This window comes from Mustela lutreola, chromosome 1 (genome assembly GCF_030435805.1).
Source record: "Mustela lutreola isolate mMusLut2 chromosome 1, mMusLut2.pri, whole genome shotgun sequence".
NCBI lineage: Eukaryota > Metazoa > Chordata > Mammalia > Carnivora > Mustelidae > Mustela > Mustela lutreola.
In genome coordinates this window covers 8,332,839-8,357,497 of record NC_081290.1, presented here as the reverse complement: position 1 = coordinate 8,357,497, position 24,659 = coordinate 8,332,839, and the positions used below count along the sequence as shown (strand labels likewise).

General features: G+C 39.7%; 1 protein-coding gene across 6 annotated transcripts in view; it reads left to right on the top strand.

Moving 5' to 3' along the window:
• Positions 1-310: 310 nt before the first annotated feature.
• Positions 311-24,659, top strand: part of MTHFD2L (methylenetetrahydrofolate dehydrogenase (NADP+ dependent) 2 like) — a 129,785-nt gene continuing 105,436 nt past the window's right edge. For 2 of the 6 annotated variants that reach the window (XR_009350505.1, XM_059159144.1), the window contains exons 1-3: positions 314-514; positions 18,240-18,424; positions 19,202-19,324. Coding sequence is in view for 5 of the 6 variants with exons in the window: in XM_059159144.1 (XP_059015127.1) it covers positions 411-514; positions 18,240-18,424; positions 19,202-19,324 (412 nt within the window). In the remaining variant the exon portion in view is untranslated. Of the gene's footprint in view, positions 515-3,177; positions 3,212-4,654; positions 4,766-18,239; positions 18,425-19,201; positions 19,325-24,659 lie in introns of those variants that run through there. The other 4 variants (XM_059159118.1, XM_059159110.1, XM_059159135.1 and 1 more) reach the window with 4 other exon arrangements.

Below are 24,659 nucleotides of genomic sequence, written 5' to 3'. Positions count from 1 at the left end.
ACTATGAGAAGACCAGAGGTGTCTGGGGTGGGTGAGAAGTCACACCGCTAACCGGAGTCTCAGGGACGCCTTCCCCGCCCCCGCCAGCCGCCCGCGTCCTGCCGGGCCAGTCCCACCCCTCTTACATCGCTCAGGTCCTGGCCCCGCCCCCAACAGACCCGGAGTCTCTTCGGCCCCGCCCCCGACCGGTTCCGAGCCCCGTTCCCGGCCCCGCCTCCCGGCGTCCTCTCGTCTCCGCCCCCAAGTCCTGAGGTTGGCTCCCGGCCCCGCCCGGGCATGGCGCCCGAAGCCCGCTGCTGGAGCGACCGGCTCTCCGGCCCGGCCGGCTGGGGGCGGAGCCCGGTGTGCAGCGGCGAGGGCGGCCGCGGCGGGAGGTGGAGCCTCTGCCCGGAAGCCGGCGACCTGCGGCCATGGCTGTGCCGGCGCGCGGCTCCTTGCTGCTCGGCGGCCGACTCGGCCGCGTGCGGGCGCAGGGCGGGAGCGTGTTCCGGGGCTTTCGGAGCAGCGGCGTGAGGTACGGGCGCCCGGGACGTTCAGTGCCGTCGTGTGTGGGTGCGAGCGCGTGCGGGGCCGCCGGCCGCGGGCGGGTTGGCGGGGCGTGGGCCGCGGGCGCCGGCTGAGCTCTCCCGCGTCCCGCCCGAGGCTAGGGCGGCCGCGCCGACCGGGGGGCGCGGGGCGAGGCCTGCGTAGGTTCCGGACTTGGCCTTGAGGGCCTTGCGGGCGGGTCGCGTCGGCCTCAGTCGGCAGCTGGGACGCGGTCGGCTTCGAGCCGAGGCGCCAGAATAGTCCCACCTCGCGGGAGGCCAGTGAGTGCTTCAGGGGGACGGTCGCGGCCCGGGAGAGGCGCCGTGGAAACAGGTGTCCGGTTTCGGGCAGCTGCCGCCGTGTGCGTTACGGTTTGTTTCCCAAACAAAGGAGCGAGCGTGGTCCCGATGGTTCACGAGTGTTCGAGTTCCGGAGTTCCTTGGTTGGTTCTGGGGTCTTTTCGAACTCTGAAATTCGTGATGGTTTCACAAATTCAGATGCTGATCTTTTTAGGGTTTTTTCTGTATGGCGTTTCCAAAACCTCTTCAGTCTAAGATTGAAATAGTCAGTCCTAGAGTCAGTGCACGTCTTTGGACCGGTTGCTGGCCAGTGCACTGCGCGGACGGAACGGGGTGTGGTTTCACTCTTCGGCACGGCGGTGCCCTCGAGCTCTTCGCCTTTCCGCCTTCTGCTCGTTGGAGTTGCGACTCAGGCCGGAGCATCTAAAAATACAGTCCCTTGACCCAGAGTCAGTGAGTCCAGAAGAGATGCTGTGTTCAGACTCTCCGGGCTCCCAGTAACCCGTGTTCACTGCAGTTCGGCGCGCTCAGAGATGGTGTCTCTTTCATCTTTTTGTATCTGCAGTGACCCGCGCAGTTCCTGGAAGAAAGTAATAATCAGTAATGTGGAAGCGTGGCTGCTGCTTATTTAATTTAAATTGATTAACTCCCATTTTATACACGTTTAGTTCTCAGACTTGAGTGACTAAAATAAGAAAATATATTATTTCCAGTAGGGTTTACTTGAGATGTAGTTTCTGTTGATTTGGTCTTCCACGAGGATATGAGAGGGTAACTGATTCTGAGTTCTGCTGAATGACTCTCTCTGGTGCGCCAAAGAATTTGCCGGTTGGTTTGGAACTGTACTACCTAGGAAAAGCAGATTCTGTAGAATTATGTTTGAATTGCAGAATTAAAGGTATTATAGTATATAATAGTATATTGTATTATAGTATATACTATATAATATATAATAGTATATTATATAATAGTATATAATAATAATAGTATATAATAGGGACTATAGTATAGTCACTTTTTTTTTTTTTTTTTAAAGATTTTATTTATTTATTTGACAGAGAGAGATCACATGTAGGCAGAGAGGCAGGCAGAGAGAGAGAGAGGAGGAAGCAGGCTCCCTGCTGAGCAGAGAGCCCGATGCGGGACTCGATCCCAGAACTCTGGGATCATGACCTGAGCTGAAGGCAGCGGCTTAACCCACTGAGCCACCCAGGCGCCCCCTATAGTCACTTTTTTTAAGGAAGAATTTCTTTCTTTCTTTCTTTCTTTAAAGAGTTTATTTATTTTTTTCTTTTTTTTCTTTTTTTTTTTTTTTAAAGATTTTATTTATTTATTTGACAGACAGAGATCACAAGTAGGCAGAGAGGCAGGCAGAGAGAGAGAGAGGAGGAAGCAGGCTCTCACTAAGCAGAGAGCCGGATGCGGGGCTTGATCCCAGGACCCTGAGATCATGACCTGCGCTGAAGGCAGAGGCTTAACCCTCTGAGCCACCCAGGCACCCCAAGAGTTTACTTATTTGATAGAGAATACAGTTAGGCAGAGCACCAGGCAGAAGGGGAGGGAGAGGCAGGCTTCCTGCTGAGCAGAGAATCACTCTATTTTTTCAATTTCAGTTGTTTTAAGGCTTCTTTTCAGAATGAGGATAGCCTTTTCCAGGTTGTATACATTGATGAATTTCCCTTTGTCATCTTGATCTAAAGAACCCATCACCCCATCCTCTCCATGTACATTGAATGGGGAGTCCAACAGTTATAACCCAAACATTTCCTGGAAGCCACTTGCTTCATACACATGTGCAGGAGAAAAGGGATAATTCAAATCTTTTAAATTGTATTAATGTTCTTTTTATAATTTAAAATAGTTGAATGCAACAATTGGAAAGCTGTTTTTTTTTTTTAAAGATTTTGTTTATTTATTTGTCAGAGAAAGAAGGAAGAAGGAGGAGAGATAGGGGAAGGGTAAGCACGCTCCCCACGGAGCTGGGAGCTGGGCAAGGGACTCCATCCAGGACCCTGGGGTCATGACCTGAGCCAAAGTGAGCCACTTAGGGCTCCCTGGAAAGCTAGGCTTACTATAAAGAAGTATTACTTCGAATTCAGCTGCTTTGACCCCCATTTGATATAGGTTATGACTGTAAAAATAAATAATACTTTTTGGTAGTTTTTATTTTCTTAAGGCAGTGCTAATCAAGTTTGGATAGGGTGGTGGTTTTGACATCCTCTTGGCACTGAATACCATATATGAAAGTGAGGTTGGCTGTCAGGTAGAGAAACACCTGTGGACTGTTGGGTCTCGGGTGGGGAGGAATTCGGACAGTGTGTTGATGCTTATTGGTGTCTCTTTTCTCTTCTAGGGCCAGCAGAGAGAAGAGATTCCATCTTCCAGAGGTCGCCACTGTCTGCCTCCCCACTTGTCCCCATCCTCAGTCATCTTTTTTAATATGTAGTTACATGTTAGTTGTCTAGTTCTTCATAGTGAATGTGGTTTAATCTGACATCAATCCTATTGACTTGAAATTTGAGCCTTAGTGTTATTTTTATTGAAAATTATCTTTGAGTTTGATAAACTCTTTCCCCAGTATTGACTGTTCTACATTAACAGATTTATTGCCAGTTTCTGAGCTACCTAGAGCCTTAAATGAAAAATAAAAAAGCACTTTTTATTATTTTTCATATTTTTGTTTAGATACCTATACTGAGAGAACATACAAGTACTTTTTTTAGTGAAGTTTTTTCTTTAATTGGAATTTCAAGAAATAATCTTTGACAAAATTTGAAAATTATAAAATGTTGAAGTGTTTAAGTTTTCTCTCATTTTTTTAAGATTTACAGTGAATTTCTTATTTCCTCATGAGAAATTAGATCTTATTAATTGGAAGAACATATATTTACTGTCAAAGAAATAAATAAGCCCTTATATTTGTTGCAGCTTATTGTTTCTTAAAATAAATTATCTAAACAGCTAAAACATTAAAAATAAAAAAAAATTAGTGATTAAAGTTTTACTATTTTTGCCTTTTTATGTGAGTTTACAAATCAAAATATCACTAGATTATAAACATCAATGCATCTTTGGCCCAGTGCTTTCAGTGTACACAGCTAGGCAGCATCCTTTCCCATTTGAAAGGGAGGTTACTCACCTTGTACATTAATGCCATGGTCAAAGTAGATTTGCAGGTATCCTACAACAGGAACTTTCCAAATGCTGCTTTAGGTCATCCTGCCTGAACTCATTTTCAGTAATTAAATGGCTATCCTAAGCATTGGTTCCATGTTTATCCTGTTGGAAAGTGATTGCTAAAGTCATTAATTTGGCAGATCTCTTTTGTCCCCTTCTCCTGCTATGATGCCTTTTTAGTATTTGCAAAATTTTGTGTCCAACCTATAGCTTTTTTTTTTTAAGATTTTATTTATTTGACAGATCACAAGTAGGCAGAGAGGCAGGCAGCTAGAGGGGGAAGCAGACTCCCCACTGAGCAGAGAGCCTGATGCAGGGCTCCATCCCAGGACCCTGGGATCATGACCCAAGCTTAAAGTAGAGGCTTTAACCCCCTGAGCCACCCAGGCGCCCCTCTAAGCAATTCTTAATGTCACTTTAAATTTAGAACCTACATGATTTAGCATTTAGTATCTATATCTGAGTTTTATGTCTATGTCCCAGCCGTTCAGCGATAATGTATTCTAATGTAATGTCTTCAAAATAAATTTTCTGATTAAAATGGGTCAGTAGATGAAAAAGGACTAGTAGTAATCTCAAATCTTGTTACTCAGTCATGATGTTTGGAAAAATTAAGCAGTTTCTTTAATGACCTGAATCTTTGTTTTTCAGATGTTATCTTTTCATTTTAAAACCTTGATTGGATGATTAGAAGCAGGAAAAAACAAAAACACTAATAATTTTCCATTGTAACATACTCTCCTAGGATTCTGTGGAGTCCAGTGGTAGGTTTTAAAATAGTTTGGCTTGGAAATGATTAAATTACAGAGGGAGGCTTAAGAGCTTGGCACTTTGGAGAAATTTGAACTGTCATTGAGTGGGATAAATTAATGATTAGTGATAAATGAGATTTGCTCTTAGGTGCCATTTGGACCAGATTAAATACTTAAAAGATAGAAAACTTTGTGGTCAGAATGGAACATAATCTAAACCTAAATTAGTGTCAAAGAACTCAGGTTGGGCGTTATCCAAGAACACTTACCCAAGCTGCGCCACTTAACATTACATCATGTCTATTTTCTATGTTGTTTTTACTAACATTTTGTTGGCTGCGTTATATTACATTAAGTCAGTTGGTTACGTAACCATCTTGGTATCATTCAGGTCTAGTTCTTAGAACATATGAAATATTTTACTCTCAGATATTTTATTCTCAGATTCAGGTCATGCTTTGTCAATATATCAGCAAGGTTTGTTCACTTAATGGTCTGAAAATGATCAATGATCTATGTTGGTTTCTGTAATTACTCACAATAAAAAGTGTACCTAGAACCAAAAGACTATCCAGAGATTTATAATTCTAAAGTTAGGGCATATATAGTTTGAAATAGATGTCCGTCTCTTCTGTATCTCTTTTGTTTCTTAAATTCCACATATGAGTGAGATCATATTAAACAAGACGAAATCAGAGAGACAAAACAAGAGACTCTTGGGGCACCTGGGTGGCTCAGTGGGTTCAAACCTCTGCCTTCGGCTCAGATCATGATCCCAGGGTGCTGGGATTGGGCCCCACATCGGGCTCTCTGCTCCGCGGGAAGCCTGCTTCCTCCTCTCTTTCTCTGCCTGCCTCTGCCTACTTGTGATCTCTGTCTGTCAAATAAATTAAAAAAAAAAAAATAAGAGACTCTTAATTATAAGAAACAAACAGGATTGCTGGAGGGAGGGGGTATAGCGGGATTGGGTAACTGGGTGATGGACATTAAGAAGGGCACATGAGGGCACTAGGTATTGTACAATGTTGATGAATCACCTCTGCTTCTGAAATTAATAATACATTATGCATTAGTTAATTGAATTAAAAAAAAAAAGATGTGCCCGCCCTGCTTTGATTGTTTATGAGTAATTGCAACAAATATTAATTGCCTTTAATCCAGTTGTGTTGTTGAAAAATAAAATCTTACTAGTATTCAGTGAACCTTTATTCTGCTAAATTCTTTCCTGAGATTTTTTGCATTAGTATATCATTTTACCTTCAAAACAGCTGAAGTGGACTATTACTGTTCCTAATAGATTGGGTGATTGAGGCTTAGAGAAACCAAATAACTTGCCCAGGTTAACAGTAAATAAATGGTGACAGGGTTTGGGAACTTTAATGATACACACAGTACGTTGCTCTATAAGCAATTTTTAATTATTGATGTATCTCACTGTTGTTCCTCTTTTTGAAAACATTAAATCTCGTAGTACTTCTCTGAATCAGGAAAGCTAATTTCACATATAAATCTTAAAAATTATCTTGTCAGAGTCCCTTAATGAAAGGTACTTTTTCTTTTGTCTTTTTTTTTTTTTTAAGATTTAATTTATTTATTTGTCAGAACAGGGGTGCACAAGCAGGGGGTGCAGCAGGCAGAGGGGGAGTCAGGCTCCCTGACCTTGAGATCATGACCTGACCCGAAGGCAGATGCTTAACCCACTTAAATACCCAGGCATCCCGTGAAGGTTATTTCTTAACCTGAGACTTCATGAAATGTTTTAGGGGATCCTTAAACTCAGATAGGAGATCACTAATCTCTACAACATTTAGCATTTTCTTCAGCTGTAAATGTTGGCAACAAATCACAGTAATATTAGCAAGTATTTGAGATACTGCCAGTAAAAACCACAGGTATTTAAATATGAGTGTTTAGGTAGCTTCTGATGTTCTAATTTACAGGTTAGGGACCTGAAAGAGATAAATTGCAAAATTGAATAACAGAATTATGCAAAATGAGAACTGGGCTTTAGGTTTTGTTTATATTGGTTTACAGAAGTATAATTTCTGATAAAATAACTTTTAAGGTGTTAAAGTGTAGTATTTAGGATGGGAAATGAAATGTTTTTAAAATTACATAAACTTGGTATTCCTAAGCATTCGCTCACTTTCAAAAAATTTATTTCAAAAGGTTCCCTAGTGATAGTGATTGGTTTTATTCAATATATAATTTTGCCCTGGTTCCCTTGCGTTTCATTTCTATTGTACTAATCAGACTGAAAATTTCTAGGTGAGACTGAGATACATAGTGATTAGGCTATGGTATGACCTGCAGAGAAATTTGAATTGCTAATGATTGTATTACACTTTTTAAAAAATCTTTATAGATCATAAAACAATCCATTGCAGCTCTAAAGTTGTGGTTGCAAATAATAGTAAAACCTAGATGCAGAAAAAAGAGCCATGTATACATATTAAATGTACTGCAGAAATTGAGTAGATTTTATTTGTGGTTATTTTACTCTTTTATGAAGGAGTATTTTAATACCCAAGAAAAGTAGTGTTTTTTTTCCTTCTGTTTGCTACTTTGCTTTAGTTAATTAAATACTACATTTTGTTCTAGTACCCATAGACTAGGATGGTTATGGTTTATTTCCTGGAAAATACAGAGGAAAAAAGCAGTCTCATGCAAACAACACGAAATGATGGCTCCTTGGTGGTTTGTGTATGTCACCATCTGTCACTTAGAGTGATTTTTACAAATCAGCCAGTGAACATTTAGCCAAATCCCTTTCTGTAAGTTAAACAGGGAACATTCCCATTACATAGATAATGAAAATTGCATTCCTTTCAGAGCAGTTAAGTGACGGATCCAACCTCATTATATATAGCTCCTGATGACCAAGAAAGAATTCACTGGATATGTAAGCAAAGGCATTTTTTTTTTTTTTTTTTTTGGCAATTAAAATTGCAGTTTTGGAGATCCAGATTCAGGTAGAAATCTGACTGAGGGAGACAAAGAGGGGACAGAATTTTAAAGGTTAAAGGTCACAAGTGCAGTTCTCATTTAGGTCCTCAATGCAAAACCGATTGAAAGTAGGTTAACTGGGATTGGTTGGGGTAATATACAAATAAGGGATTTGAAGTGAGGAGGTTAAGTCTAGGCTGAGGGCACGTAGCTGGCAAAAAGTTAAATGAGTTCTCCAGTGAGGACCTGCATAAATTCCTCCTATAGCCTTTCCACACAATTTTAAAGAGACTTTCTTAGGCTTGCTTGCTCCATTTTGAAATCTCCTTTTACACTATTAATGGTGAACTGGTTGATTTCTGGCTGGAGGTAAGTAATTTGTAGTGCATTATCCTGCTCTACTACTCATCCCCCCGCCACCCCCTACTGTGATTTAATTGCTTTTTGATGATGCCACATTAGTGCCAGCCCAGCAATGGGAGGAGAGTACTGAAAGGGAGAACTCTTTGTTCTGCCTTTTTTGGCAGTCACTTGCAACATTACCTATTCAGGAAATGTCACCTGAGTTAGTAATGACAGGGTGCATTGTGTGACTCTTAGGGTCAAATTGACTGCCCTTGTATTAATGGCAATGTGACTATATAAGTTTTAGACCAAACCACATTTTCAAGAGTAAAAAGAGATGTTAAAATAATGAAAATTTCATAGGGCGCCTGGGTGACTCAGTCAGTTAAGTGTCTGCCCTCTGCTCAGGTTGTGATTTCAAGGTCCTGGGATCCCACCCCACTGTTGGGTTTCCTGTTCAGCATGGAATCTGCTTGTGCTTCTCCTGCCCCTCCCCCTGCTTGAGTTCCTTCTTTCCCTCTCTCTCTCTCAAATATTAAAAAAAAAAAATTTGAAAAGTAATGAAAATTGCATATTTGGAATATTTTACTGATTTACAAATATTTTAGGACCTATAAAAGCATACTGTTCAAAGCTGTTTTCAAAATTAACATTTTAAAAGGTAATTTATATCCTTATACATTAAAACAATTGAGAAGTTTTTATCTTTCTATTATATTCAATTTTTTATGTTAATTATGTGACCATTAACTTTCAACACACCCTGAATTCTTGCTGCATATTCTTAGCTATATCTTTAACACCTTGACACTGATCATTTTTTGGAAAAAAAAAATCTTAAGCTTAATGTAAAAATTAAATTTGCTGTTGTAGGTTTTTTTAGGAGTTTTAAATTGTTCTTTTCTTGAGACAATGTTCTTTTAGTTTTCAAAGTACTTTCTCTATAGATGCCAGACACTCAGAGCAAGCTGCTAAATGCAACATAATCTCAATTCTAGTTTTTTGATGCTGGAATGTGAAGATATTTTAGCCTAAATATTTTCACAATTGCTGTCTTTGTGTCTCCTTTCAGTCTTCTTTCTTTGGCAAATACGTTAAATGTCATCACAGAAGTTGTTTCTTTTTAGGACTTTTAAAACATTTTGTCATGTTTGTTTATTTTTAAATTTTCCCATGTTTAGATGCAGTAAAATTACACATCTTTTCAGTTTTATGTTATTACATTCCAAAATATAAATGTATTCCATGAAAAATTGCTCCATCAGAAGATTCTTTCCACAAATTAGAATATTTTAAATTAGGATTATAGACGTATTTGTTTACTAAGGCTGCCGTAAACACAGTACCACAAAGTAGATGGTTTAAAGCAACAGAAATTGAGCCTCACACTTCTGGAGGCCAGCAGATAGAAATCAGGGTACTCAGAGAACCTTGCTGTCCTCTCCTCTCCCTACTGGCAGTCCTTAGTTTTCCTTGGTCTGTAGCTGCAAGGCTCCAGTCTTGGCCTCTGTGGTCACGTGACCATCTTCTTGCGTGTCTTCACATGAAGTCCTCTGTGTTGGTGTCTCTGTGTCTTTTCTAATAGGGGTGACAGGCATGTTGGATTAAGGGCCCACTCTACTCCACGAGGTCACTCTATGACCTTGCCCTCATGCTACATCTTCATTATATTCGCAAATACCTTATTTTCAAATAAGGTCACAATCATAGGTGCAAAGAATGAGGATTTGGGAGACCCAGTTCAACCCACAGCAATAGACTTTCAGAATTGCTTTTGTATCATTTAAGCCATTATTGTTCAATTAGTTTTCATATTGCTTCTCATGCTTTTAAAGGGATAAATTTCTTCCATTGCTTTTGAAGGGATATGATTTCTGTTTGTAAGCTTTGTTTTCAGTGCCTGCAGTTCAATTCTCTAAAAGTTACAGATCTCAATCCCCTTTTTTGGTGTATTTTTTGAATGTGTTTATTAGCAGTTTCCAACAGATTTTGAACAAAAACAATCTTAGGCCTTTTAGGCTAATTCACAAAATAAATTTTCAAACATTTGTTTTTAAAATCTGACACAGGCAGTGAGGAGAGTACATTCTGCCATGCTGAGGGTTTTTGTTTTTGTTTTTGTTTTCTTCTGTTTTTGTTTTTTAGAATAAACCTAATAAGGCTTGCAATTGAGTTACAGTATCTGGGCTTATGTGGGCATTTTTGGTTAATTTTGTTTTTGATTCACACTTTAGTTAGTACTGGGTTATAGCTTGTTTGCACATAGCTCTAAGGGTTTCGGGCACATATGCTTCACAGGTTTCTTCATATTGAAAGGAACTGGACCCCCTGTCAGAATATTAGAGTGGGCATTCCTGCTCTCAGAGTGATGGGGTCCTAAAGAAGTGGCTCTTCACTGAGACTGCAGAATCACTTTACCCTTGAATACAACACTGTGGGATTTTACTGTGCTTAAATACAACACTGTGGGATTTTAAGTAGTAGTCTATAGGGAGTGTGCCTGGCAGTTTCTTAGCTGGTTTGTTTCACCAGCTGAGGGTCCTGTCATAGAATCATGATGGGAATTTGTCAGAGTTTGCACTTTTTGTGCAGACCAGAGGCAAAAATGGTTGAGTTTTTCATTAGAATTAAGAACTTTTCATCCCATGTAATCATAAACTAAATGAAAAGACAAGCCGCATAATGGTGATACCTGATACAAAGACCTGATATAAGATTAGTGTTCAGAATGTGTAATTACCTCCTACAAATTAGACTCAGATTAATAATTCATTAGAAAAATGGTCAAAAGTAATAAAAGTCATTCCAAAGAAGAGGAGCCCAAAATGGCCCATTAGCCTGTAAGACGTTCAACCTCTAGTAATTAGGGATATGGATATTATGAGCCCAATTAAATGCCATTTAACTAATTAGTTAAAAATTTTGACAATATCAAGAAAGCAGAACAGAAACTTTTATACCCCACTGGCGGACCGGTGGGACCGGCGAACTAGTGCAGCAGCTTTAGAAAACAAGTTGGCATAAATTGAACACACATATATATCCTATAATCAGCGATTCCATTCTGGTGTGTATACCTTTATGGAACATACGTATATATTTTACTTTATGTATCATGTATGTTAGTGTATCTTTAATGTTTAGAGTTACACACATTGGGTGATAAAGGAAAGCAGTGGAATCATCAACCCACATTTCAGGATTGTGCTTAACTCTGGGAGAGGCTAGGGTTTGGGTAGGAGAGGGTTACAGAACGATTTTGGTGGTTATGGTGATACTGTAAACTGGGTGGTAAGGTTGTTAGTTGTATTATTATTTTTCCTTTTTATATGTTTTATAGATATTTTCTATCTGTTCTTAATATAGTTCAAGAAGATCTCTTTGGATAACATCTAAAAAACATTTTAAGATGGCTAAATATCCAGAGTACTCCCTCCCACCATTTTATGTTACATATTCCTTCTTCATCTTTAGCCGTATGTGGCACATTTTGAATTAAAATTATGTACCTACAATTTTTAATCTCGTTTTTTCTCTATGCAGAATATTTTTCACTGCTGTAAACAACAATACTGCTGTTTTTAGAGTTACTCTTTTCAGTGGCAGCATAAGAATTCCAACAAATTATGATACAACGAACAATTCAACTCTGATAATTCCATAAATATTTAGTAAACACATACTAAGAGCATTGTAGTTAATGTCAACTTCCTGCCCCACACAGCTTTGAGTATAGTGTGTACGCATAGGGGCCTGGGCCTGGTTTCAACAAGGATTTGCCACAGGACAGAAGGGTCAGAGTTGGGTGCTGTGGGGCCTTATAGCAGAGGCAGTTCCCCGGGGAGAAGGGGTCAGAGAACATTTCCCAGGGGTCCTTCTAAGCTGTGACTTGAGGAATATATGGGAGTAAAGGAACAGACGCGCTAGGACGTTGGGGAGGTCAGAAGGAGAAAGAAGGGTGTTTCGGGAAGAGGGAGTAGCGCACGTGAAGGTCCAGAAACAGCAACCTGGCCCGGTGGGTAGGTTGAAAGGCAGCTGTGTGTCATGTAGGACTTGGCGAGTGTAGTGTTCTCTAGAAGTGAGGCAAAAGAAAACTCATGCAGGGGCATGTAAGCTACAGGAAATTTGGATTTTAGTTAAAACTGCCTTTTCTGGGGGCACCTGGGTGGCTCAGTGGGTTAAGCCGCTGCCTTCGGCTCGGGTCATGATCTCAGGGTCCTGGGGTCGAGTCCCGCATCGGGCTCTCTGCTCAGCAGGGGGCCTGCTTCCCCTCTCTCTCTCTGTCTGCCTCTCCATCTACTTGTGATTTCTCTCTATCAAATAAATAAAATCTTTAAAAAAAAAAAAAAAACTGCCTTTTCTGGGGTGCCTGGGTGGCTCAGTGGGTTAAGCCTCTGCCTTCAGCTCAGGTCATGATCCCAGGGTCCTGGGATCAAATACCACATTGTGGTTCTCTGCTAAGCAGGGAGCCTGTTCCCCTCTCTCTGCCTGCCTCTCTGTCTACTCGTGATCTCTGTCAAATAAATAAAAATTTAAAAAAAAAATTGCCTTTTCTTAGTTTTTCTGGTCAAAAATTTTGAAATCATATTTGACTTCTTTTCCTTATCCTCTGCACCTACTTTTGGTAAATCCAGTGGCTCCATGCTCCGAATTAACTCAGATTCAGACTACTTTGCACCTACACTCCTACCCTCATTGTCCAAAGCCCCCTCCTCTCTTGCCGGGGATACCGCACTCGCCTCTTACTGGTGCCCCCGTTCCCCTCTTGCTCCCAAGGTCTGTCTTCCACATTTTCACCAGTGATTGAATAATGAAAATCGGATCATAGCACTACGCAAAATCACCAAATGGCTTCCTACCTCACGGTGGAAGCTGACATCCTTTTGAAGGTCTGCGGGACCTCATGTGATCTGATATTCCATGACTTCTTTGACTTGTGTCCTGTCCTGGTACATTTGCTTCTACAGCAGCCACTAACCTTCTTGCCATTCATCAACTGCCAGGCACACTCCTGCCTAAAGTACTGCTCTGTACTTCCTTTGGCCTAGAATTATTTTGTCCAGATAGCCACATGACATATTCTCTCATTTCCTTCATTTATGATAAAATATCACCTGGTTCATTGGAGAAGAGACACCTAACCCATCCATATAAAATGACAATTAAGCCCTGTGCCTGGTTAAATGTCCAACTCTTGGTTTTGGCTCAGGTCATGGTCTCAGAGTCTTGAGGTTGAGTCCTGAGTCAGCTTGTGCTTGGCAGAGTCTGCTGGAGCTTCTCTCTCTCTGTCTCCCTTTGCCTCTCCCCCTGCTCACACTTATGCCCACATTCTCTTTGAATGAATGAATGAATGGAGTCCTTAAAATGACAACTCTGGCTTCCAGATATGCCCTTTCCCTCTGTTTTTCACACATGAAATGTTAACTATTTGCCTTTTAATAATTTGTCTTCTTTTAAAAAAAAAACAACTGTCTTCATCTAGATTATAGTTCCCATGAAAGTGGGCAGTTTGTTTTGTGTATTGCTATTTATATTTCCTAGAATAGTGCCTGGTAGATAGGACGTTTTCAGTTGGTATTAATTAAATTAATAAACAAGGAGCTTGAAGTAAGGAGTTTTAACAGAGAACTGGCATGATTACATTGGAAAACCACTCTGGCTGCAGTATGGAAAGTGGATTGGCAGAGATTGACTTGAGCCAGGGAGAACTCTTAGGAGCTGTGTGCTTCTGTGCCTGAATATTTGCACTGTTATTGATAGTCAATATTTTTCAACAATCCTCATGTTGACAAATCTCATTTTCTTATACACTGAAGACTATGTGAGCCAGAGAATATGTGTGTTTACTGGTCTTCCAGCATGTGGACTGGTACGGGCATCCACACTTTAGGCCTCCGCTAATACCAGGTTGCTTCGTTTATCCTTATGTCTCATCTCCCCCCGAACCAGGCTTGCTGAGGCTCTGCAGGGACTGAGGGAATTGATGGGCTGAACCAGCTGCTACGAAAAATCCTCAAAGATCCTATTTTAAATTGGGTGGCAGTCTCCTGGGTGTTTGCCCATAAACACCAACTCAGCCAGGCTATAACATGTCAGCTATAATTAGCAAGCTCACTTAGCACATCAGTGCTATAAAGTAAGCCCTGTCACTCTCTCAGATCCCAACATACAGGGTACAGTCACATTTAATCTGTATGTAGATTGTCTCTATGGAAACGAGGAATGAGTTTATGCCATTACCAACTCTGACATTCTCAGGGTCACACAGCTTTTTAATATTCTAAGGCATAATCATCCTGGATTTTGTTTGGTGATTGCCAGTTTCACAGCAGCCTTTGAACCAATTATTGTGTGTAACAGAGAATCAGCTAATAAAAGACGTCAGCAGCAGCATTTCTATGCATGTGCTATAAAATGTAACATAGAGCTCAGGTGATTTTGTAATTTAAAACACAAATGCATGTTTTTAATGATAAAAGTGAATTCTAGTATATTAGCAGATAAACCACTTCTATATAGTATTTCACCCCAACTGAATATTGCTGACACAATTTAATTTATGGAAAGTATGTATGTTTGTATGTATGTATGTATGTATGTATGTATGTATGTATGTATTTGACACAGAGAGAGAGAGAACACAAGTAGACAGAGAGACAGGCAAAGAGAGAGAGGAAAGCAGGTTCCCCACTGAGCAGAGAGCCCGATGTGGGGCTCGATCCCAGGACCCTGAGATCATGACCTGAGCCTAAGGCAGAGGCTTTAACCCACTGAGCCACCCAGGCGCCCCAGAAAGTATTTATTTTTTTACCATCTCTTAGAAATGAGTCATGCTGGAATAAGTTGCCATATCTGCAGCCTTTAGTATTTTCTAATGTAACAGGACCTAGTTCTCTTAGAATTAAAAGGTGACTTAAATAAATTAGTAAAATATGGGTACTAGAAATTCATAGTAAATAGTAAAAAAAGTTTGTTATCTAATCTTGAAGATAAAAATTTAAACTCAGAAATAAGTATTGTATCTTGATTTAGTCTATAATATAATGGTGTACTAATATTAGAATGTACAAAGACATAAATTATAAAAGCTCACTCAAGAAATAATAAATAACCATAAATAGCCCTCTATATTAAAGAACTTAAATTTGCAGTTTTAAAACTTTCCACAGTGAAAGCTCCAGGACTAAATGGCTTCATGGGTTAATTCTACCAAACATTTAAGGAAGAGATAATACCAATTCTGGACAAACTCTTGTGGAAATTTGAAGAAGATGGGATATTTCCTAACTCATTCGATGAAGGGAGCATCACACTGATACCAACACCGTACCAAAGACATCACAAGAAAAATAGACAAACACCTCTCATGCACAGAGATACAAAAAATTTTACAAAATTTTAGGTGAAATCCCCAATATCTAGAAAGGATAGGTACATTATGGCCAAGTGAGGTTTATCCCAGGAATGCCACACTGATTTAACATTTGAAAATCAATCAATGTAATTCATCATATTAACAGACTAAAACTGAAAAAACATGTGATCTTATAATTATCTCTATAGACACATAAAAAAAAGCATTTGACAATATCCTGATATAAAGTCCCAACAGACTAGTGATAGAAATAAGTCATAGAACTAAATGTGTAACCTGAACCCATAATACTTCCAGGAGGAAACATTGAAGAAAACCTTTGTGACCTTGATTTAGGCAAAGCTTTTTTATACACATCACCAAAGGCATGCCCCATGAAAGGAAAACTGAATGAAGAACATCAAAATTGAGAACCGATCTCCCAAAGATACAATTAAGAGAATGAAAAGGCAAAGCACAGACTAGGAGAAAATATTTCAAATCATATATTGGTAAAGGACTTGAGCCTAGTAGTTATGAATAACTCTCAAAACTCAGTAATAAGGAAACAACCTATAGAACGATAGGCAAAACATGTAATTATACAGTTCACCAAAGAGTAGAGGTAGATGATAAGTAAGTACCTGAATAGGTGTGTAGCATTATTATTCATTATGAGAATGCAAATTAGCAGCACAATGAGATACCACCACATAGCCCACTGAATGTCTAAAATTGGAACGACCAGCCTTGCCAAGTTATGGCAAGTATGTGGAGCAACTGGAACTCTTATGTACTGCCTGTACAAATGTAAAATGGTACAACCACTATGGAAAACAGATTGAGAGATTCTTACAAATGTAAAGATACCGGGACGCCTGGGTGGCTCAGTTGGTTGAGCAGCTGCCTTCGGCTCAGGTCATGATCCCAGCGTCCTGGGATAGAGTCCCACATCGGGCTCCTTGCTCAGCAGGGAGCCTGCTTCTCCCTCTGCCTCTGCCTGCCATTCTGTCTGCCTGTGCTCGCTCTTTCCCCCTCTCTCTCTCTGATAAATAAATAAAATCTTTAAATAAAACAAAACAAAACAAAAAAACAAATGTAAACATACCTATCATACGAACCAGCCATTCTGCTCCTAGACATTTGCTCAAGAGAAAATATGTGCATACAGTGGCTTGTGCATGAGTGTTTATTATAGCTTTATTTGCCATGACTAAATACTGGCAACAACCCAGATATCCATCAGCAATTGAGCAGATAAACAAATTTTGATATATCCATACAACGGAAAACTACTCCGCAATAAGAAGAAATGAGCAGCAACATGAATGACTCTTAATTATGCTGAGTGAAAGTAGCTGGATAAAATGGAGCATGTAGTGCATGATTCCATTTTTGTAAAATTAATGATAATTCAAACTAAAGTATAGTGACAGAAAGCAGATCAGGGGTTGCCTGGGGATAGGGAAGGGAGTGTGGCAAGAATGGCGGAATGGTGAGATTACAATGGAGCACCAGGATTCTTTTGAGGGTTTCATTTGCTTGATTGTGATGACAGTTTCCCAAGTATACACGTATAGTAAAACACCAAATAGCACACTTTAATATGTGCCGTATATGTCAGATACTTCAATAAAGCTATACTTCAATAAAGCTATTATAAAATTAGGACAGTGGAGCAAGATTGATACACTGAATTTGTCATAATTTTCCTTGACTTGAAAGCTATGGGATTTTTAGTGAAAAGTAGATATATTAGAAACAAAATTCAGTTTACCTACAGTTATAAAGTTGTATTATTTCATCAGTTTATTTCCTCAATTGTTTACCTATGGGAATGATTATTTCAAAACTATACTTTTGTGTTGAAATGAAGAAGTGGTTTTCAAACACGGTCATGCCCAAGAATGTCTGGGGATTTGTTAGACTTGAAGATTTCCAGACTGTTCCGAATCATGGGGTAGGAATCTGCAAGTTCACCAAGCTTCTCAGGCAATTTTAGTGTTTGGTATCTATAGACCACATTTCAGAATCACTTCTTGGTAGAACAATGTTCTTGTCAAAATTGTCGGAACTTGGATGGACACTGTGGATCACTGGTGTCAGACTGAAATGGAACATTCTTGAATATTCTTGAGACTGAAATGGAATATTCTTGAATATTCTTGAGACTTAAATGGAATATTCTTGGTATACACACACACACACATATACATATACATATGTATATATATATATATATATATATATATATACACACACATACCAACCTCTTAGAAAGGACAGTTGACTTATTTGAAAGGTGTAGCAAATTTGCATTTTGTTTGTGCTGGTTGACACTCATGATGCCTGCCCCTATTAGAAAATAAAAAGTGTACACGTGCTGGAAAGAATTCAGGTGCTATAAGGTTTCCTTTTCTCCTTTTCCTCTTCTGCTTCTTCCCCTTCTTCCTTTTCCTTTATTCTTGATATTTGTTGATCTGCCTTTGGTGTTTGTGAAATAATCATGTGCTACATACAGATGTTGCTTTCACCAGGCCTTTCAATAGTAAAAGGACAGGGGCAGGAGGAAGAAAGAACCATCGTACACTTTATCAGGTACCTTAAGAAAAATGAATACACAGTAAGAGTAACCTGAATTCACCACTTTTAACTTTGAGATCACAAAGAGCAAGAAAGCCCTTTCAGTATACACATTTCTTTTTGCCTTTCTGGGACTGATTGATGGCTGCTTACTTGAACAGTTGTAGATGGTTAGTTCACACTTGTACCTCTTACCTTGATGTGACTGACTGTTCCTTATTGAATTTTGTACTGCACTTATTCTTTTGTTTTCCACAGACACGATGCCGTTATTATCTCAGGAACTGAAATGGCCAAACAAATCCAGAAAGAAATACAGAGAGGTGTGGAGTCATGGATTTCCCTTGGGAACAGAAGACCTCACCTCAGTATCATTTTGGTGGGGGATAACCCAGCAAGTCATACGTACGTCAGGAAGAAGATCAGAGCCGCCTCTGCTGTAGGTGGGGATGCATTTTTGTTGTTCTTGTTACTAAATCATGTGTTCTGGAAGTATCACACTTCAAATGTGATAATTATCAATGATAATTGTCAAATAAGTGCTATTTGAATAACATTTACTGTTTTTAACTATTATTGTTAGAGATTCATTACCAAAGTTTATGTTCATTTCTTAATCTTTTTCTTCAACTTTGCTCCTGCATTCACTCAGCGTGACTTCAGATGCTGTGGTGACATGTCAGGGGAACACTGCACATCTAAAGGTCCCATTTTTAGGCACAGCATAGGGAATTTGGTCAATGGTATTGTAATAGGATTGTCTGGTGACAGGTGGTATCTGCACTTGTGATGACACAGCAAAATGAATAGACTTGTCAAATCACCAGGTTGTACCAGGTTGTAATATTTGTATGTCAACTATATTGCGATTATTTTTAAAAGGCCTAATTTTATTATATCTAGTTGAATCAGATAATAAATCTGGCCAGTTCACTCTGCTATATTGGTATCTTTACTGTATTCAAATCCACTAACACTAGCTTATCATCAATAAATGCAATGGGCTATTGGGCCAAAAGAACCCATGTGCATCATAAGAAGACATCTGCACTATGTGAGAAATCCCTTTTAATGGTGCTTTGAATATCATTTTGTAGAAGGGCCTTTCCTTCCAGTTGGACGGGAGCAGAAGAAACTAATTGCATACCGTGTAAGATACCAGGAATAGAAAACCACATCTTCGTTAGTCAAGTGACTTTCTGTATTTGTTTTTCTTCCAGGAATCTGTAGTGAGATCATTCTAAAACCTAAGGATGTTTCTCAGGAAGAACTTTTGGATATAACTGATCAACTGAATCTGGACCCAAGAGTCAGTGGTATATTAGTTCAGTTGCCACTACCAGGTACCTAAGGCTCTTCTACATGACTGCTTTGGTTTTAGATTAAAAGGCATCTTTTGACATTGTATTGTGACACCACAAGTAATTTAGTAAATACATTCATGAAGGGACTAGCTATTAGCATGTAATTGTTGACAAATGTCAACACGTAATTGTTGACAAATCCCAAATGACTTATGCTTACAATGACTGAAACTTGTGAAAGAAAAATGTACGCAAAAATTGCATGCAGTCCTCACTTTACAAAGTAGTGCAAGACCATAAAAATGAGTGTGTAAGCTGAAACCAGGTGAACCGATCTTAAAAATCAATAGGAAAAATAACAGCTGTTCTGTGACCTTTGAAATGTTCTCCCAAAACATTAACTCACTGTGGTTCATAAATGTATAGGGAGATGAAAAAAAAAGTAAGACAAATATTTGTTTAGTATACTATAATTTAAAACATTAATAACATTGAGGGGCTGGGCTCCTGGGTGGCTCATTTGGTTGAGCAACTACTTTCATCTCAAGTCATGATCCTGGGGTCCTTGGATCAACTCCTGCATCAGCCTCCCTGCTCAGTGTGGGGGGCTGCTTCTCCCTCTGACCTTCCCTCTCTCATGCTTGCTCACTTTCATACTCTCTCTCTCTCATTCAAATAAATAAATAAATAAAATCTTTAAAAAGCAAAGCCAAACGAAACCAAAAACTTTGAGGGGCATCTGGGTGGCTCAGTCAGTTGCATGTCTGACTGTTGATTTTGGCTCAGGTCATGTTCTCAGGTTTGTGAGATTGAGCCCCACATAGGGCTCCACACTGGGCATGGAGTCTGCTTAAGATTCTCTCTCCCCCTCTTCCTCTGCCCCTCTCCACTTCCTCTCTAAAAAACAAATAAACTTAGAAACATTAAGAATTAAAGTTTTTTCTTTGCAAAAAACTTGATCAGTGGAGTTGATCAAGTGCCTTCTTCTCATCATGTAACTTAAAATACAGTATAGGGCAGGTGTCTTTCCTGTGCCTTGATGGACTGGACTGTATATCCCTTTCTAAGTTTGGGTCAGCTTCCATTTTGTCCTTTGTAATCATTTGCCTAGCGATCTTCCTGGGGTTTGTAGTTTTTTTCAGAGTTGTGAAGTATCCCTGAGAGTTTCTTTAATGTGATGCTTTATGCTGGTCCCACTTACTCTGGGATATTGTCATCCTTTTTGTCACAAGAACCTTCTTCATTTGTGGGAAACAGTTGGCCTTCACTAAGCTCCCGTGGCTCACAGCCGCATTTCTCCAAAGGGCACCGTGTCAACATTCTAGCATCACCTAGTTCTTGGACAATCCATTTACGCTCAACTAGAATCCTCCCAAAGTGGCTTCATCTTGTCTTCTGCATTCATGGTCCTTACCTGCCAGTGGGCCCAGGCCTCTGCTGTCTTTGCTTTGTTGTCCCTATTTCCAGACCTTCTGTCCACATCTCACTTCACTTCCAGTGTCGCCGCATTTTCTTTGCTGCCCTGTGACCTTTATAGGTTACTCCCCTTTGTCAGTGATCTATTTTTGTGAAATGTCTCTTGAGCTGCTCGCTGCGAGACAAGGAGGGATGATTTGTCACTTATGTTTGAGCTGAATAACGAATGAGCAGTGACCGGTCACCAACAGATTGGAAGGCAGTGACATGTTCTCACCGACGCTCATCTTTATTTACATAGTGATTGGAGGACCAGAGGGCTGACCGCTCTTACATAATCACTACTCAGTTAATTTACCGCAGTATCTGACATCTGCACTGTGTTATTGATGACTGGTGTTCTTTAACTAAATGGTGGCTCTGAAATTCAGACCTATTTCAACTGAGTACAGTCAGGACTGCCAGTAGAGCACAGAAGACAGTAATTTTGAATTCTGTATATTTTGCAGAAAGCAAAAGCTCAATAGTGCTATTGCATGAGATCTTTGTATGGTATTAACAGGATACTTTATCCCGCAGTAGAACTTACTGCCTTAGTATGTAAGTTTTGTGCTGTCCAAATTGTACCAGAAATTAACATTTCTAATTCCGAGTGGTTTATTAACATGACAGATTGGTCCCAAAAGATTCGGCAGTGGGCTTAAACCCAGTTGTTTGGTTTATATTAAAAAAGAGTCTTTTTTTTTTTTTTTTTCTGTATATGCCAAGCAATCTTCTTGTGGTTTGGTTTTTTAAATTTCTCCCACCTGGGGCACCTGGGTTCCTTGGTGGGTTAAGCCTCTGCCTTCAGCTCGGGTCATGATCTCGGGGTCCTGGGATCGAGTCCCACATCGGATTCTCTGCTCAGCGGGGAGCCTCCCTCCCCCTTTCTTTCTCTGCCTGCCTCTCTGCCTGCTTGTGATCTCTCTGTCAAATAAATAAATAAAATATTTTAAAAAAAATTCTCCCACCTGTCTTTGTATTGAATTAAAATAGTTATAAAAATGTCACAAATTTATAAATTTACAAATTTAAAACATTGGATTGAGTTTGTCTTAAAAATTAAGTTTCTGTCTGTAGAAATTTTACCATTTTGGGACAACATTTTACATTTGGCGAATTGCCACTAGATGGCACTGTTGATCTGTCTGTAGTAAATTGCTTTGTTCTGTGTTCAGTTTAGATGGTAAGAAGCACAGAGGCAAAGGGACCAAAGGTAATAACAAATATCTGGGTGCTCCAAGAAAGGACAATTCTCTCTCTTTTTTTCTTTACTTATTAGAGAGAAAGATAGACCAGAGAGCTAGAGGGAGAGAGCACAACCAGGGCCACAGGCAGAGGGAGAAGCAGATTCCCCACCAAGCAGGGAGCCCGATGCGGGCTCAGTCCCAGGACTCTGAGAACATTACCTGGGCAGAAGGCGGGGGCTTAACCCCTGAGCCACCCAGGCGATGCAAGAAAGGACAATTCTCTATCTTGCTGAAAAGTCGCTAATATGCAAAATAATACTGGCTGAAATGTATTACATTAAGCATTTGTTATGTCTTGGCACTTCTACATGTATTACTTCACTGAATCCTCATGATAACCCTTAGGGGTTGGAGCTATTATGGACATTTTACTAATGAAGGATTTTAAGCAAGGAGTGGCTGAGTCACTTCCCTTAAGGCCGCTGGAGCTGGTAAGTAATTGAGCTGGGATGTGAGTCCAGAAGACTGGCTCCTCATGCCATTTCTTTTAACTATTAGGTTACCCCTCACCAGCACATCAGTGTTAGCCAATGAGTAATGTGTCGTACCGTGTGACAACTATTCCTTGACAGGGAGAGTTTTATCTAATCCTCAAGGCAGCCTTATGAGAAGGGATTTTCTTCTGTATTTTATATATGAGGAGACTCGTCTATATTACTTACCCCACTTAATCTACAAGATACTGGGACATATGGTATGTTGATCCACAGAAAAAACTGGTTATCATAAAACAATGCGTATTTACCTTAAATAGTGTATTATAACATAAATCATTTAAATACTCATTCATTCATCTATCTTTTGATGGGGGTCCACAGCTCTTTGGAACCTACTGATTGGAATTTTGAATCATTTTCTGGCATTAATAATACTTGCGATTCATTGCCTCTCATTTTCAGTTTGAGATGAAGCTATCTCAGTGAAAATTCATATTGAATTTTAAAATATCTCCCCATCTGGGGCTTCTGGGTGGCTCAGTCAGTTAAGCATCTGACTCCTGATTTTGACACAGGTATGATCTCATGGTTGTGAGATTGAGCCCCACTTCAGGATCTGCACTCAGTGTGGAGTCTACTTGGGATTCTCTCCCTCTCCTTCTTCCCCTCTGCCTGTTTGTGCTCTCTAAATAAATAAATAGATAGATAAATAGATAGATAAGATTTTTTTTTTAAAGATTTTATTTATTTATTTGACAGGCAGAGATCACAAGCAGACAGAGAGGGGGAAGCAGTCTCCCCACTGAGTAGAGAGCCCAGTGCGGAACTCGATCCCAGGACTCCGAGACCATGGCCCGAGCCAAAGGCAGAGGCTTTAACCCACTGAGTCACCCAGGCGCCCCAATAAAATATTTTTTAAATCTCCAAATCTTAAAAAAAGACCTCCAAATATTCATGATTGTCTTATCTGTAGCTAAATCCTTACTAATTCATTTTAGTTCTTGAGAGTTTTTCCAAAATATTCATTTTAGTTTTTATAGAAATAGCAATTGTTTTCTTCTCACACTCCATTGTTATTATTATATTTTATTGTATTTTATTTATTATATTTATTATATATTTTTTGTTTATACTATTTTTAATTAAAGTACATATTTATTGTGAAAGAACCAGCAAAAACAGTGTAAGAAATACACACAGTTGTCAGTTGAGTATCATGAAGGTCAACTGGTATGGGCAGGAGTTAAAAACACTGCTTTCTGGTTTCTTCATCAAGCCCCGAGCATCAGCTTCCAAATGTTACAGAAGAAATGGAACTCCTTTAGTCATTTTGGTAGGTTGGCTATGTGGAAGCAGGTTGAGATACCCCCTCCCATCCAGGTCTTGATAAGACGATTGCAACAAACCAGTGAAACAATGAGCAAATGAGCAAATGAGATGATTCTCGTTGATCACACCTCTAGTTTTCTATCATTTGCTTAATAATTTGTATTCTAAATTATGTCATGATTAGAAAAGGGAGGTTATTTTTCACAATTAGGGCAGTATCTTGAGTAAAAGAAATTCTAACTTAGAATTATAATTCTGATGTTGCAGGACAAGTTTGCATAAGATTAATCAGAGTATACAAACAGCTTCCATGCATCTCATTTGGATAAAAACCAAAGAAATGAGATAGAATTCTGCCTTGTTCAGTGGTAATGAGTTTGTCTCAGGACAGATCCCCTTTTATGTTCCCAAGGGGTACAGATTTGGTCAGGATTGGAAGTGGTCAGGATATAACTGTGTGTCTGCAGTCATGTAGCCTGACTATATTCCTGAAGCTGATCCACGAACTACAGAGAAATAAAAACAATCACATGAGGGGCACCTGGATGGCTCAGTGGGTTAAAGCCTCTGCCTTCGGCTCAGGTCATGGTCTTGGGATCAAGCCCCTCATCGGGCTCTCTGCTCGGCAAGGAGCTTGCTTCCTCCCCTCTCTCTCTGCCTGCCTCTCTGCCTACCTGTGACCTCTGTCTGTCAAATAAATAAATAAAATCTTTAAAAAAAAAAAACAAAAAAAACAATCACATGAGATGCTTCCCTACTCCTATCCTGACTGTGTGCGGTCTGTTAGCATCATAAGTGGTCATTTTGTCAAGGCCAAAAAGATGTCTTCTATTCATGTTCTGTATATTTTTTCTCCTAATCATGTATTATTTGTGTTTAGCTTTTATTGAGTTTTATCTATAG